A 13374-nucleotide genomic window follows, 5' to 3' on the forward strand; every position below is an offset into this window, starting at 1 on the left:
CGTATAATTTAGGAGTCAGAACACCTAGGCATTAGTTTTCTTTTGTCGTTAACCTTCCCCTGCTCTGGCTGAGTTAACTTCTTTGTGGTTTATTTTCTTTATCTTTTGGACTAGACTCGAGTTCCTGTAGAGTTTCTCAACCTCAGCACTATTGAAATTTTGGACCGGATTATTCTTTGCTGTGGGGACTGTCCTGTTCATTGGAGGACATTTAGCCGCATCCCTGCCCTCTGCCCACTAGATGCCAGTAACACTCCTCCACGCCCTTGTCCCTGTCCCTGCTGTGACAACCACATTGTCTCAAGACATTGCCAATGTCCCCTGGAGGGCAAAGTCACACCCACTGAGAGTCACTGAGTTGCCAGATATTTATAGATGCTTTAAAACTCAATATTCTAGGATTTTATGGAAAATCTGTGATTTGACTCTCATTGTCAAATCTTGTTATATCCTGAAGTCCAGTCATTTGGTCAAATGAGATAAAGAGGAGAACCTAGTACTTCCCAGACTAAAGGGTGAGATTTAAAGGGAGGGGAATTATGATTCAATGTGAAGAAGGGTTCATGTTAAAAATATATCATATTTGTGAGTTTAATTTTTCTGAGTAATACATAAATCTCCATATAGTGAGTTCACAACCTAAATATGTAATGTAATGGCAGACATGTCCATGATTTTGTAATGGAGCTTGGAGGGAGGGAGAAAAGAGGGAGAGGGGTGGGGCATGTCAGACTGGGCTAGAGACAGGTCACAGAGTCTTATATCTTATCAAGGTGTTTGGGCTTTGTGCTGTGGCCAGTGAGAGACCAGTGAGGCCAGTGAGAGCATACAACTATGCTAGGCATAGTTATATTTAAAGAAACTTTGGGTATTTTAGCTGCTATGATTTAATTTTGTTTCTAGCTGCTGTTAAACTTTATTTCCAAGATTTAGAAAAAAATGGATTTGAAATCAGGAAACCAGGATTTTAGTTCTAGCCGTCCTTGGGGTCATACGAATTCTCTGCAATGGTAAAAGTGTACAGAAGAGACAAGGTTTGTTTCTTCTATTTTGTTCCCGTGGAGTTGGTTAAGTGTGTTATATGATATGCATACATATGCATTTGAGTTCAGTGGTCCCAGCTTGAGGAATAAAGTCAAAATGTTTCAGGGAATATTTAAACACCAGCTAAACATTCTCAACTAGTAATATTGTGAGCAAATTTATGAAATATCCTTTATTTTTATGTCCTTTCTAAAAGCTAAATAAATATGTTATGCTTTTATGTTTGTTTATTACGCTTTCGTTCATGGGATGATTTGGATTTGTTTGTTAGTGGTCACAAGCACAGTTCAGCCTAGTAATTAATATAACGATTGCTTTGAAGTGTAATGAGAAAGTAGATGAATTTTCATCTTTTTCTTTCCTGTTATAAATATCAAATCAACTGGTTTTAATCTGTAATCTTGATGTGCTTATTGATGTTGCTGCACTTTCTCCTAGGGGTTATTTGTTTTGGGGTTATTTGTTTTTAATGGGAAATACTTGGGGTAGGTATGAGTTCCTTAAGGCGTTTTTAAGTAACAAAAATGTTTGTTAATCTCTCTTATTGGTCCTGCTGCTGGAGGCCGTTTGCGCTGTGTTTGCATATATGCACCTTTGGAGGGAGGGAGCAGAGCAGAGCTGATCTTGTTTTCCTCCTGTACAGGAGTCTGAGCACACGCTGGCCAGAGTGCCTTGGCAGGGATTGGAGGAAACCCTGCTCTCCTCCATGGCAGGCCATCCAGAGGTGTAGTGGAAAGCTGAACTATCAGATAGTGACTTGTAATATGTTTGTTGTGCATGTATGATTTAAGCACCCTCCTCTCTCTCCCTAGTGAAACTTTTAATAAAGTCTCTCTCGTTCACTAATCTTTTCTATGATTATAGTCTTGGAAGGAACCAAAAGGTTGCTGACTCTGTTCTAGGGGCCCTGAGACAACACTGAAGTGTGCAGAACACAGCTGATATTTGGGGAGCACATGCGAGGTGTGATCACAATATGGTGAATGTTTAAATTAAAAAAAAATCACAGTAAAAGACTCATTGCCATTAATCCCCTCAAAATACCCCCCTTGCTTTGAATACACTTAGTCCATCATTCTTGCCACTTTCTGAAGCAATTCTGGAAGTCCTCTTTTGTGAGTGTCTTTAGTTGTGCTGTCGTGCTGCCTCGATGTCCTGAATCGTTTTGACTTTGGGGAAGAGCCAGAAGTCACACGGTGCCAGATCCAGTGAATAAGGTGGAATGAGGACACACTGTAATGTTTTTATTTGACAGAAATTGCTGTACCAGAAGTGATGTGTGATTCGGAGTGTTGTCATGATGGAGGATGATTTATGGCACACTTTAAAACACACCTTCTCTCAATCTTAGCTCACACCCGACTGACTGCACCGAACAAGTTGAAACTTGTCACACACTGTTACTACCGTGTTTCCCTGAAAATAAGACCTAGCTGGACAATCAGCTCTAATGCGTCTTTTGGAGCAAAAATTAATATAAGACCGTCTTATTTTACTATAAGACTGGATATAATAATAATAATATAACATAACAACATAACATAACACAATATAACATAATATATAACATAACATAACATAATATAATATAATGATATAATACTGGATCTTATATAATATAAGACCGGGTCGTATATTATTTTTGCTCCAAACGATGCATTAGAGCTGATTGTCTGGCTAGGTCTTATTTTCAGGGAAGCAGGGTAGGTTCCACGCATATTGAAGATCCCTGCCTTTCCATTGGAAGGCACTCGGCAGCAGCGCTCACTGTATGTTTTGATCATACCTCGTAGGTCTAGCAGGTGGCTGGACTGGACATGCTGAAATAATGGTTCCTGCTTGTTGGATGACTGTGACTGGCATGGGCTTTGTTACATGCTGTGCTATGGACACTTTCTTTTTATCCCTCTAACTATACGAACCACCTTTCGTAGAAATGTGGAAAGGGGGCCTTCCAGCAGTTAAGTAACTTACTCAGAGTCACCTAGCTTAGTTAGAAGTATGAAGTCAGGCTTCTTCTACTTAGGCACATCTGATTTCAAATTCCTTCTTCTGAATTGTTAAATTGTACTGTTTTATTCTTCATTAAGGCTGTTCTTTGAGGATTAAAATGTATTTTATCAGTTTAGGAGATAGAAGCCCCAAAATTCTGAAAATTGTAGGGTTTTGTTTTTTTTTAACTGTGCAAGAGGTGAAATAAGTAATTACCACATCTCTGTATTAATCTCGCCCTGGGAATATGTTTTCTCCACTCTTGCCACTCAGCTCCTCCTCACACATCTTCCTTGAAGCCTTCAACTACTTCACCACAGCCCAGCCAAGTTAGAATATCTGTGTTCACATGGCTTTTCATAGTTACTGCCACTTTAGCATTTTATTTTTTTCCTCATGTTAGAATGAGTTGTTTTATCTTATTTTCTTTGTTACATTTTTTAAATAACAGCTTTGAGATAATTCACATCTCATACAATTTACGCTTTTAAAGTATACAATTCAATAGTTTTTAGTATTTTCAGACTTGTACAGCCATCACCACAATCAATTTCAGAATATTTTTTTCACCCCAAAAAGAATCCCTCTACCCATTATCAGTCACTCTCCACTTTCCCTCTATTCCGCTGCCACCTAGCCCCAGGCAGCCAATAATCTCTCTATCTCTGTAGATTTGGCTGTTCTGGACATTTCCTTTAAAAAGATTGATACAACATGTGGTCTCCTATGACTGGCTTTTCACTAGTATAATGTTTTCATGGTTCATCCATGTTGCAACAGGTGTCCTTACTTCATTCCTTCTTTTGGCCGAGTAATATTCCATTGTGTGGATAGACCACATTTTGTTTATAAATTTATCAGCTGATGTACATTTGTGTGCTTTCTGGCTGTTAATGGGTAAGGCTGCCATGAACATTTGTGTACATGTTTTGTGTGAACATATGTGTTCAGTTCTCTTGGTTATAAACCTAAGAGTGGAATTGCTATTTCATAGTAGTTACGGTAATTTTGTGAAGAACTGCCAGACTGCTTTGTAAAGCAGCCACAGCATCTGACATCGGAGGGTTCCACTTTCCCACCTCCTTGCTAGCAAGTGTGATTGGTTGTCTGTTTGCTTAGAGCTTCCTGTGAGTGTGAAGGGGTATCTCATTGTGGTTTTAATTTGCTTTCTGTGATGTCTTTCATTAACTTAAACCATTCTTGGTAAGAAGTAGTCTTGTCTTATCTCCTAAAACACCCACAATGTTTTCTACATATTAGCTCATAATAAATGTTCAAATTTATAGCCCTATTTTTAAGAAATTCAATAAAAGTGGTCCTTAAAATTTTTCACCTCTGTCGAAAGTAGATATTACCCACATCGCCAGCATTTTGCTCTGACCTTTATGCTCAGCCCTACATCTTACGATGTGCCAGGTATACATGGGTATTCCATTGCTAGACCTCTCATTGCTGGGCCCTACATACCAAATGACTTGATGAATGTTAATTAAATGAATGAATGGAGAGTTGCCTGTGTTCATTCTGGATTGTTGAGCTTGTCCCTGGGGTCAGGTGGGGGTTCTGTTTCTGCAAATGCTAATAACCTACTCAAAGATATAAAGAGCATTAGAGGCTTCATTTTAAACTGTCATCTCCAGAAAAATAAAGACTCGCCATTTGAAAACTGCTTCAAAATATTGTTTTACTTGACTGGTCTTTGTGTATCGTCCAAATTATTGTTTGTTCTTTGGCTTCTCTGTATAGACAGCCCCATATTTGTGTTTATTCTTTATCTGAGGAATTGTATGAAATGTTAGTCAAGAAACATTTCTGGTAAATCAAGAAAGTTCATTAAGCAACCAGACCACCTTCCTTACAAGGCGTACTTAAATACTTCAAAGTGATAGATTAAATGGTATGTGATCTTTAAGATTTTAAACAAGATATCAAAGCTGGTCTATTCAAATTTTAAAGGAACTCTATTCAACTTTAACTCTATGTAAATAAACATTGGCTGATACACATAGATGTTTCTAATTAATTGTGCTAGAAAAATAGAAGTGTTTAATAATGTTGATATACTTTCTTGTGCCAACATTAACTTTGTGAACAAAGCAGTCATTTATTAGGAAATCTTTATGTAACTGAAACAAAGAAACCTTTTTCTAGTGAATTTACTATAAAAACATTTATCCCAGTTATAATGAAGCACAGTAAAGATTGTTTTGGACAGTTGCTGAAATGTGCTAAATACAGATTTTGATGAAATAATTTGGTGCTTTTTAGTTGTCCAAACACAGGGTTTAAAATTTTGTTGCTTTGGTGCTCTGAGAGAAAAACAAGACTCATTGATTTTATGAATTCCATGCCTTGGATACTTAGTAGGATGGCCTCTTTTGAAAATCAAAAATATCCTGTGCTCTAAGTGGTAGGGTCATGGGGATGAGATCTCAAACACAAGTGTGAGAGCTTTTTTGGAGATCAGGTCAAAGAAATAAATCTATTCCTTAAATGAATGTCTGCCTGTTACATTAATGTAACCTCCAGGCATTTAAACACTATCCTCATAATAATTCAAAGCAAATGGCTTACAGTTCTCAGCTTCTAACACTATTTCTTTCATCATTCTTAGAAAAATTACTATTACTAGAAATGGCCTACTCGCTGTTTTTCTCAACACGATAAAATTGTTTAAAGTTTAGTGTTTGATTCCCGCTTGTCATTCTAATTTATATTCTTAAAGACTTGTATCATTTTGAGTAAGTTCTAATTCTATGTAATGATGAAGATGTTACCAACAACTGAAATTCAAGAACTTGATCTTACACTAATACATAATTCTGGATATATTACTGTGGGCGATAAGATTTTGTCAGGTCATACATGTGTATCTATATAGTTTCTTGCCATTCTTGACTTCCATAGTAGTGAGGGTCCATGTTTTCTTCTGTTTCTTCTTGTTCTGGGCCTTCATGACCATCATCATCATCATCATCTTCACTATCAGCATCATCGTGAAATCTCCTTAGAACTTGGGTCTTCAGTTGTATTGTTTGACCATTAGTGCTTCTTTGTTCACCATAATAAATACTATGTATATGAGGGAAGCAGAGGAAAATATATGAGCTTATTGGCTCTTTTAGCTTATTTTGGTCCACACGAATGTATGTTAAATGGTGGTAAAATAGTGGGTCAACAGATGGACACATCACTGTAACATTGATATCTGAAAAATACAAATTAAAAATTAATCCTGCTATATTACATTCATAATCCTATGTTGGATTTTATTAAAATGTTTTATGAATATAATTTTATTAATCAGAATACTTATAAGTGGAATTAGGTTTAATTATTTTTACAATAATCAAATATTAAAATGAAGAAAATGAAACTAAATGAATTTTGTATTATCAAAATAAATGATGACTTCATTGGATATTTAATAATTATTTAAGTAATAAATTATTTAAGTAATAAATTCAGAGTAGAAACAATCTCAAAAATAAATAATGAAAATCACCTGTAGCCCCACTACTCCAAATACTATATTTCTTCATATAATCCACAGTACTATTTCTCAATGTTCAAGGTGATAAAATTTAATAGAAAAGACTATACATTTTATAGTACACCTTTCTCTTGGGCCAATTTCTGCCATTTTCCTAGCTAACTTTAAAGCAACCGTTTTCTGCAATGTGTGAAGCATAGCTTTATAAAGATTTGTTCTTTAAAAGGTCAAAATACTATTCTTTCTGTCTTTAAAATATAATGAAATTTTACATACTTTCAATTTCATTATTTTCTAGGTATAGGTGTTCTAAATTTCTTGGAATATAGAATGCTTGCTTCAGTTTGTTGTGTCCAACATTGAGCTCTATAAGGTTGGAAAGATTAAAAATATTATATGGAATATCTTGTAGTTTGTTGTATGACATTCTCAGAGCATGAAGTTTTGGAAGTGCACTGAAGTAATTTTCTGGTATAGAAGAAATTGAATTGTTTTCTAAAGACAGATACATAAGTGAAGAAGGCAACCCAGGAGGCATTGATTCTAATCTGTTATTACACAGGTTGAGCTGCATTAATTTTTCCATTTTGGCAAGGTTTTTGTCTTGTAATGTGGAAGCTTCAAGATGGTTATAACAGAGATCGAGCATGGTCAAGTTTACTAGCCCATCCACGGCATTTGTCTGCAGTCTGGAGATCTCATTGTAACCAAGAAGAAGTCTTTCCAAAGACCTCGGAAGAGGAAACGGAAATTCTTCTAAACTGTTATGCTGTAGGTGAAGTTGTAGTAGATTTGACAACTTAGCAAACACGCCATGATCAATCTTTGGAGATTTAATTTTGTTGTGGTTGAGATTGATTTCTTTAAGATGAGTTGCATTCACGAATGAATCTGCAGTCACAGCCTCAATTTCATTGAACTGAAGATAGACTTGCTGAATGTGTGACGGAATATTTGGAATAGTCTGGAGTTTGCGATTATCACAGTACATTGATGATGGAAAGTTGGGTGGGCAGAAGCATTCACTGGCACAGCCTAAAGTATGCTGATGAAAAGGTACTCTGTAGTCTACATTTTGATGATACTGGAATTCTGGTTGGTAGACATCATCTGATTCTTGGTCATAATCTTCATCCCATTGATAACTTTCATATTGGCAATATACCTTGACTCCAAGAAATAAGAGAAGGACACATACTGGACCTAAAAAGCCCATATTCTTTTTTGTCCTATTGCAAGGAGAAAAGGAAATAACATTGTTCGAAAAGTGAGTGAAGCTTAGAATAATTCTTGTATAAATTGACAGTTACATAAAGCACATAATATCTATATCTGTACTGAAATTACAAAAGAATGTCCAGAATGAATGGGCAATGCTCAAGTCAACATTGATGTTTAAGTACCAGTAAGGAGTTTTTTCCTTTCTTAAAGTCATGTATTGCATTGAACCAGACAAAATAATCTTTTAAGATAATCTGTTGTCTTGCTTACGAGACTACAGATTTGCAACCACAGCATGATCCCTCCGCTCTCGATGCTGGGTGTTGTCACTGACTGTTCCCTCAGTGATGGTCACCACTGATGAGAGGGGAGACCCTGTGCTTTAGCTGCAGAGCTTTTGTCTAGGAGATTCTTCCTTAATGTTAACCAAAATTTTCCCACTGCAACTTCTGTCTGCTGATGTTCTTTTCTGTCCTTTGGGAAAACATGAAACACTTCCTTTTATGTGAGAGCTATCATGTTTTCCTTGAGAAAAAGCTGTGTTTCCTCTTTGTGTTTTCTGTCCAAGTCTAACCGTGACTTCAGATTTTCCCCATGAAACATTTTCCGAAATCCAGTTATTTTTGTCTCTGAGTCTACTTGAACAACGACTTCAAATCCCAAAATACACACAATATTTACATTCTACTGTTAGAATATCTCATAGGTTATTCTATACATTTTGCGTATTACCTTCCTAGCTTCCTTCTTTCTACTAATATTTTTGACTTACATTCTACGTATACAGGTATTAAAAAACAATCTGTTCTGTCTCCCAGGAGTTTGACCCCTTGGAGGATCTGGAGAGACATGTAATGTGGTGAGTAGAAAGGTGTGTCCGCGTAGATTAAAGGAGGGAGCACTCAGCTCGAGAAACACAGACAGTCAAGGCTTATGCTGAAACTTGAGGTTGTAGTGAATGGTGGAGGCTGAAAACCTTCATTTCAGTCCTGTCACAGGATGGTCAAGTCACTTAACATATCTGCCTCTTGCCTCATCAATGAAATGAGATATAATTGCTTGCCTGTTTATCTCACCTGGTAGTTGTTGGGGTCATATGAGATAGGCACATAAATGTGCTTCGCAAATTGGAAAGTGATCCAAATGGAATAAGTATATTATTTAGGAAAAGGTTAAACACACACACACACACACACACACACACACACACACACACACACACACAGGAAACCTACCTACCTTGTTTCCCTGAAAATAAGACCTAACCGGAAAATAAGCCCTAGCATGATTTTTCAGGAGGACATCTCCTGAACATAAGCCCTAATGCGTCTTTTGGAGCAAAAATTAATATAAGACCCGGTCTTATTTTTGGGGAAACACCATATTTTATTCTGAGGCCATTTTTCTCTGTCCTTCTCAGCCAGAGTTTCATGAAAGAATTGACGTCCTAATACGTCGCTGTATGTAATGAAATGACTTATCTCCTGTTTACCTAGCGTGGTACTAGCTATTTTCCATCATTGGGATAATTGAGGAAATAGTTACTTCAGTCATTTTCTCTGATAGAACCTAATTTTAGAAAGACTGTTGTCTTTCTAAACATCTCAGTTTCTTGTTTCTTTTCTTGTCAGAAACTAAAACTTGGTAGAATGTAAATATTGTGTGTATTTGGGATTTGAAGTAGTTATTCAAGGAGAGTCAGAAGTCCGTGATCTTTTTTCCTTCATGTTTCCTGCAGTCTTCCTCCCCAGTCCTTCCTGTGACCCCACGCCGTGAGCCTTGTCATTACTAGTGCTGCAACCCTTCTGACCGCTCTCTCCTATTTTTATCACTTCCAGTAATGCTTCCACTTCAGTGGCACCTACACGATAGTGATCCTACAGTTCTTTCTTAGCACACTAGACCTGTAGTGCATTGCTGTTGTCACTTTGTTGTCACCGGCCCGAAAATTTCTGGCCCTTTCCATCCTCGTATGCTTCTGGTAAACCCCAGCTCTCATTATGTCGCTTCTCCATCTATTCTTGGCCTGAGTCAGGAAACTGAATATGACAAGAGAAAACCAGGATCATGACAACTGGTCTCACTTAAATTCCTGACCGTTCAAGTGCTGCCGGCAACATCTGTGTAGTGCATTCTTTCCCCTTCTTTTAGACAAGCCTCTAAAACCTCCTTCCCCATTGGTTTTGGTGATGATGACCTTACTTCCTATTTTTACCAAGGAAATAGGGTCAAACAATCGTATAGTTCTAATACATTTTCTTATAGTTAGTCTTATCGCTACCTACAAAAATGCCAAAATAGCAATGGTTTGATCTTTTTAAATAATCTGTGATTTTGAAACTCATAATTTTCTATTGCAAATCTAAATAGACTTCATCCATTGTTCTTATATGTGGGATTCAAGGAAGATGTGGCATTTGAACAGACTTTGAAAGAATATTAGGGGGCTGCTCATAGAGAGAGAAGAAGATTTCCGGATAGAAGAGATGAGCAAAAATATATAAGCAACAAAGGGAGGGGTGTTTGGGAACTGGTGGTTACCAATTGAAAGAGCCAAATAAAACCACTACAAACCTTCCGGACCAGAATCTGGAGGGCCTGAATTCTGACCTGAGATGCACTCTGGGAATGAACACCTGATTTCACTCATTAGTACAGCTGAGCTATGATCTCCATGCCGCAGTGTTCGTGAACTAGCAGAGTCCTGGGAGGTGAAGCCTTATTCCAAAGGGTCGTGTTCAGTTCTGGCAGAGCCACATGGGGACTGGGAAGCTCCCAGTGGACCTGACTGGGAGGGCTATCACCGGCTGTAGTTAGAGACCTGTACTAGGTGCTGTGTGAGCCTGGTTAGGAAAGCACCTTACGGCTCTTAGTAGTTACTTAGTTTGCTTGGGTCACTTAGTTAATCATCGTCTTGAATTATTTCTAGCTGTAAGGCACTGCTTGGTGGGGAACACAGAAGAAGGCATGGTTCCTTCTGTAATGAGCATATAGTTTAGCAGACAAGAGACACAACACAGCGAACCATTTTCTCAGGCAGAGGGAAATATGGTTTATAGCAGAGACACCAGGCCTTTGGGAGTCCATGGCTTAATCCTGCCTGTGGGGGCAGGGAAGTCGTTATGGGCATCCTTTGGCCCAGACATCATGAGGTTAGCAGGCCTAGGTATAGGATGGCCTATTTACTCACTAGTTGATAATAACTTATGTATTACATTTGTAGCATTACTTCATTATAGTAGCATATTAACTTTTTGAAGTACTTATCACACTCATGTCAGTCTCACTGCACCATGGAGCTGGGCTCTGTGAGTTTGCCGCCTCCCAGAAGGTGGAAGTAGAAGCAAAAGCAGACTCGTGGCTGCGAAGGGTCAGGCCATGGGGGGGGGGTCTCGCAAGCTCTCTGGTACACAGGGGAACTTTGAAAAGAGCGTTGCCCATTAGAACTCTGAACTTTATCCTTGTGTTAGGAATATTAGCAATCATTAATTAATGAAACCTTACATTTGAGAATTAAAGTGGTGACTGTTGTTCAATAATTACGAGAAATTATTGGCAAAAAAGGAGACCTGGATGATACTTTTGAGCCTGCACCTTATTGCATACCTGTGACTTGGGATCAAGACCTCAGGAAGGGGCCACTCTGGAAATAAAGGGATTCATCATTGTCCTCATCCCTCGAGAGGGTGGCCCTGTACTTCCCCCTGGCCCCACTCCCTGTGACTTTTGTTTGCGCAGCTTTCTGGTCTGGACTCCATCTCTATGTCCGTTATTTTCCATTCCCCTTACTCTTCCATTTCACTCCTGAGATTTTCCCCTTACAATGATCTCATTTCTTTTCATCCAAATGTTCATTCAACTAATCTCTTCCCAGCCATTTGCTAAGCATATTTTTATTACTTCTGACTTTTCATGTTTTACAATTTATGCCTTGTTGCCTACAGGTTAACTACAGCAAAATAGTATAACTCATTGTCAATTATCTCATTTCCTGACCTCTAATTTTTGACGGAATCTAGTAAAATGCTAAAAAATTTGAATTAATAAGTTACAGATTCCATCTTGTTAATGATACTTATCACTATTAATGTTGATTATTTCTAGGCATTTATTTTGCCACGGTGATTTCTTTAAATGAACAGTCACAGAGAATATGGTTGTTCTTTTTTCTGTTGAATATTTCTCCATCACTATATACTGTATTCTTCACTTTCCTATTGCAATGTGTAGTTTAAAAATAACAAATGTCAAAAAGAAAGTTAAAGTAAAATACAGGTTACCAGTTTTAAAAAAATATCCATTAATGTGAATTTTTCGTATTACACCTATAAAAGTGTCTATGTCATAATATTTCTCTTACTTGGAAAAAAAGCACTCATACTTTTTATCCAGAAAGTTTTAATTAAAATTATTAATTAAAATAAGATAGAAGTTTGTTCTTCAAAGTTTAAAGTAATTGGAAAGCCTCATAGCATTATATTAATTTAAAGACTTAATTGTTTTATTGGTATGCCACAGAAACTAGAATATAAGAAACCAAATATTAATATATGGTTCAGAATTTTTTCCAAAGCAGTTTTGCCTAAGGAAGAAAGACTCTTTTGCTATTAAAAATATGAAAGTCTTAAAATTATTTTTAGCCATAATACATTTAAATCTTAATTAACCGAAACCCAAGAAACTAGATCCTTCAGTACTAGAGACAGTGTTCATGTCTTCCCTTTGAGAAACAGTCAAATGAAAACAAAACCATTCTAATATAAAGAATTTGGTTAATGGAAAATTTTTGAAAAAATTTCTAGTGAAATTTGTACAAATATCCATCTTCCCTACCACCAGAATCTCTAGCACCTCTAGCACTGCTCAGATGTATGGCCTAAAATCATTTGTCAATTTTTTTGTCATTTGAAGTTGAGAGAGAGAAAGAGATAGAAAATTATTCCATTAACCTGAGAATCATTCATTCAAAACAATAACAATAAGAACAAAAATATATACAAGTATACAAAGATTATTTATTGGGTGGATCTTAAGTTAGAAAATTAAATTCATTATAATACTTCTTTCCCTGAATATTTTGGCTAATCAAAGTTTTAATGTGGCTTTTACCAGATATTGCTTCCAAAAATTGTGCTTTTATGATGCCTACAATCTATTTTAATGTTAAACACATCAAATATACTTTTTAATTTTTAACAGTAGGAATACTTTCTTTAAAAATTGAAAAATTATTTTATCATCATACCTGTTGAGTTTGCTTTAGTTTTCAGAGGTTGATAAATTTGCAAATCCTGTAAGTGAATCAGAAATTCCTAAATTCTTTAACCAAGTCTCTTAAAAATCCACAGTAACTGTATGTCCAAACAGGGCTGTCTCTTGAATAACTGAAGCAATTTAAGCAAATATAATCTGCCTGGAAAACACTTGGGATGAATTAAAATTATGTATTCTTTTCATTATCCAAAACTTTGTGGATTCAAATTAAGATTCTTGTGTTCTCGGTCAGATTTATGTGGCTTACTTCTTTCTTTTCCCCTGAATTTTGGTTTGAGGTGTGGCAAGAATTTCCTCTAATATGAAAGGCAAACAGAACTAAATGAAACAGCGTGTACTGATTACTGTTT

At 36.7% G+C, this 13374-nt stretch overlaps 2 protein-coding genes across 2 annotated transcripts in view; one reads left to right on the forward strand and one right to left on the reverse strand.

The window, feature by feature from the left end:
• CENPP (centromere protein P) overlaps positions 1-13374 on the forward strand; it is a 237788-nt gene that overhangs the window by 88638 nt on the left and 135776 nt on the right. The window lies entirely within an intron of this gene.
• Positions 3395-13294, reverse strand: OMD (osteomodulin). Its single transcript, XM_081065625.1, has 3 exons — positions 12996-13294; positions 6806-7758; positions 3395-6244 (listed from the first exon to the last, which is right to left on the reverse strand). The coding sequence occupies exons 2-3, from the start codon at positions 7743-7745 to the stop codon at positions 5910-5912; spliced, it is 1275 nt and encodes a 424-aa protein (XP_080921751.1). The 5' UTR covers positions 7746-7758; positions 12996-13294; the 3' UTR covers positions 3395-5909.

This window comes from Rhinolophus hipposideros (genome assembly GCF_964194185.1).
Source record: "Rhinolophus hipposideros genome assembly, chromosome: 11".
In the NCBI taxonomy this organism is placed as follows: Eukaryota; Metazoa; Chordata; class Mammalia; order Chiroptera; family Rhinolophidae; genus Rhinolophus; species Rhinolophus hipposideros.